The following is a 2,295-nucleotide window of genomic DNA, read 5'->3' as shown; positions in this document are numbered from 1 at the left end:
AAAACAAATATCGACAGTATATAAATTTCTATATATTTTCCCGGCATAGGTCGAGGCCGAACCCGCAAGTGACAACTGCGTCTTTATTAAGGGTTCAGCACTCGACTTACAGCTATGCCGGGCCCTATATTTATTGATAGCAACATTTTATTTTTTATTTTATTTTATTTAATTTATACAAATAATACGGCCAACGTGGCCGTTCCTATGGGCATTCATGCGCGTCCGGAACACTCCTCCCGTGCAGCTCGCCTGCACTGTGGACATCCCGGCCGCGCGGTCCCTCGTTAGGTAGAATAACTGCTACCTTCACAGCTGGTCTGGTGTAAGTCCCGCTTGTTGTCTTGACGTCCACCACACGAACTTGCCCGTCCCGGGCAGGGTCAGCCCGCGTTATCCTTCCTCGGGGCCATCGGTTCCGCGGCAAGTTGGGGTCGATGATAATCGCCAGGTCTCCCACCTGAAGGGGTGGCGCTGGATCACGCCATTTCTTGCGTTGCGCTAGCGTGGGTAGATACTCTGTCAGCCAGCGACGCCAGAACATATCGGCGATCTGCTGCGAGATACGCCACTGTTTGCGGAGACAGGCTCCTTCTTCCGTCTTGTCGAAATATACTAACGTCGGCTGTGTGTTGGCGGCTCCAAGTAAAAAATGGTTTGGGGTGAGCGGTTCGTCGTCGTCTGCCTGTGTTGAAATGTGGGTCAGGGGGTGATTATTGACCGAATACTCCGCTTCCGCTAGTACGGTCTTGAGCGTTTCCTCGCGAGGCGTCTGCTCCTTTAGCGTCGCTTGTAGAGCTCTCTTCACCGACCTTATGAGCCTTTCCCAGGCTCCTCCCATGTGGGGTGATGAAGCAGGTATGAGCCTCCATTCCATTTGGCGATTCGTTATTTCAGTGAGCAGCTTGGGGTTTGTCAGAAGTTCGGCCACGGCTTCACGGAGCTCCCTGTCGGCCCCGTGGAAGTTAGTGGCGTTATCTGAGTACATCACCTTGGGACAGCCTCTTCGGGCGGCCATCCTTCTGATTGCCATGATAGCCGCATCACTCTCTAGGGATGAAGCGAGCTCGATGTGTATTGCTCGCGTCGTTAGGCACGTGAATAGGGCGCCGTATCTTTTCTCTCGCCGGCGGCCTATGGTCACTGTCATAGGCCCAAAGAAGTCTAGGCCACAGTGAGTGAACGGAGGCATGCGGTACGCTAGCCTGGCTTCAGGCAGTTGACCCATGAGTGGCGCGCGTGGTTTACTACGTGCCGCTTGGCACGCGGGGCATTCACGCGCTATCTTCTTCGTCCTATTTCTGAGCTTCAATATGAAGAACCGAGCTCTGATATCCGCTAGGGTTCTCTCCACGCCCGGGTGTCCACCCGTCGTGTGGTAGTGTGAGATGAGGAGGCGCACATATTGGCAATCGCCATCTAAAACGGGCGGCGCGACGCTTCCTGTCGCGACGCCCTCTGCGGCCTGCAGTCGGGTTCCCATTCGGATGATGCCTTCGCCGTCTAGGAAAGGGCAAGTCGCGTGCAGGCGACTTCCCGGTGGGATGGGTTTCTTTGTTTTAAGCATCTCGAGCTCCTCTCGAAAGGCGGTTTCTTGTGATCGTCTGATCCAGCTTACTTCGGCTGCTAATGTCTCGGTGGCGCGCAACTCGCGGTCCCCGCCCGGTTGTGCTGCGGGGACCGTGCGGCGGCATCGTGCGATGAATCGCTGCATCCATGCTGTGGTCCGGATGAGTTTTATCCAGGAGGAAAAACGCTCCGGCCGGGGAAGGGCCTCTTCCCTATTCGCATGACCGACGAAGTGGCGCGTCGGTTTTGCCTCTAACTGGTCCCCCGGACGGCTTGATAAAGGCTTTCTCCTTAGGCCATTGGGCCTCCGGGCTGCGTAGGAATCGTGGGCCGTTGAACCACAATCCTCCGGGCCCTAGGTCGGGAGGGTCCTTGTCTCGGGTCCCCAGGTCAGCGGGGTTGTCTTTCGTTGGGACCCATTTCCACTCCGTCAGGTTCGTCAGTTCGTCGATTTCTCCGAGGCGGTTGGCCACAAAGGTGGAGTACTTCAGGGGGTCAGTCCGGATCCAACATAGGACTGTGCTGGAGTCCGTCCAGTACACGGTGCGCGTAATGTTGGCCCGGCTTTCTTTCTTCAGGGTGGCGGCCATACGGGCCGCTAGCAGCGCGGCTTGTAACTCTAGCCGCGGCACAGAGAGTGGTCTCAGCGGAGCCACTTTGCATTTTGCCATTACGAATTTCGCTGACTCGTTGTTCGTAAAATACGCGACGGTGCAGCAGGCTTGT

The 2,295-nt window shown here is 56.1% G+C and overlaps 1 protein-coding gene across 1 annotated transcript; it reads right to left on the bottom strand.

The window, feature by feature from the left end:
* Positions 1–205: 205 nt before the first annotated feature.
* Positions 206–1,714, bottom strand: LOC148277887 (uncharacterized). Its single transcript, XM_088232250.1, has one exon. The coding sequence runs from the start codon at positions 1,712–1,714 to the stop codon at positions 206–208; it is 1,509 nt and encodes a 502-aa protein (XP_088088376.1).
* Positions 1,715–2,295: the final 581 nt, after the last annotated feature.

Source organism: Micrasema longulum, unplaced genomic scaffold, assembly GCF_059751315.1.
Source record: "Micrasema longulum isolate JH-2025_06_02 unplaced genomic scaffold, ASM5975131v1 h1tg000961l, whole genome shotgun sequence".
NCBI classification, from domain to species: domain Eukaryota; kingdom Metazoa; phylum Arthropoda; class Insecta; order Trichoptera; family Brachycentridae; genus Micrasema; species Micrasema longulum.
Note: the sequence above shows the minus strand (reverse complement) of the source record. Positions and strands in the feature narration are given on the sequence as shown.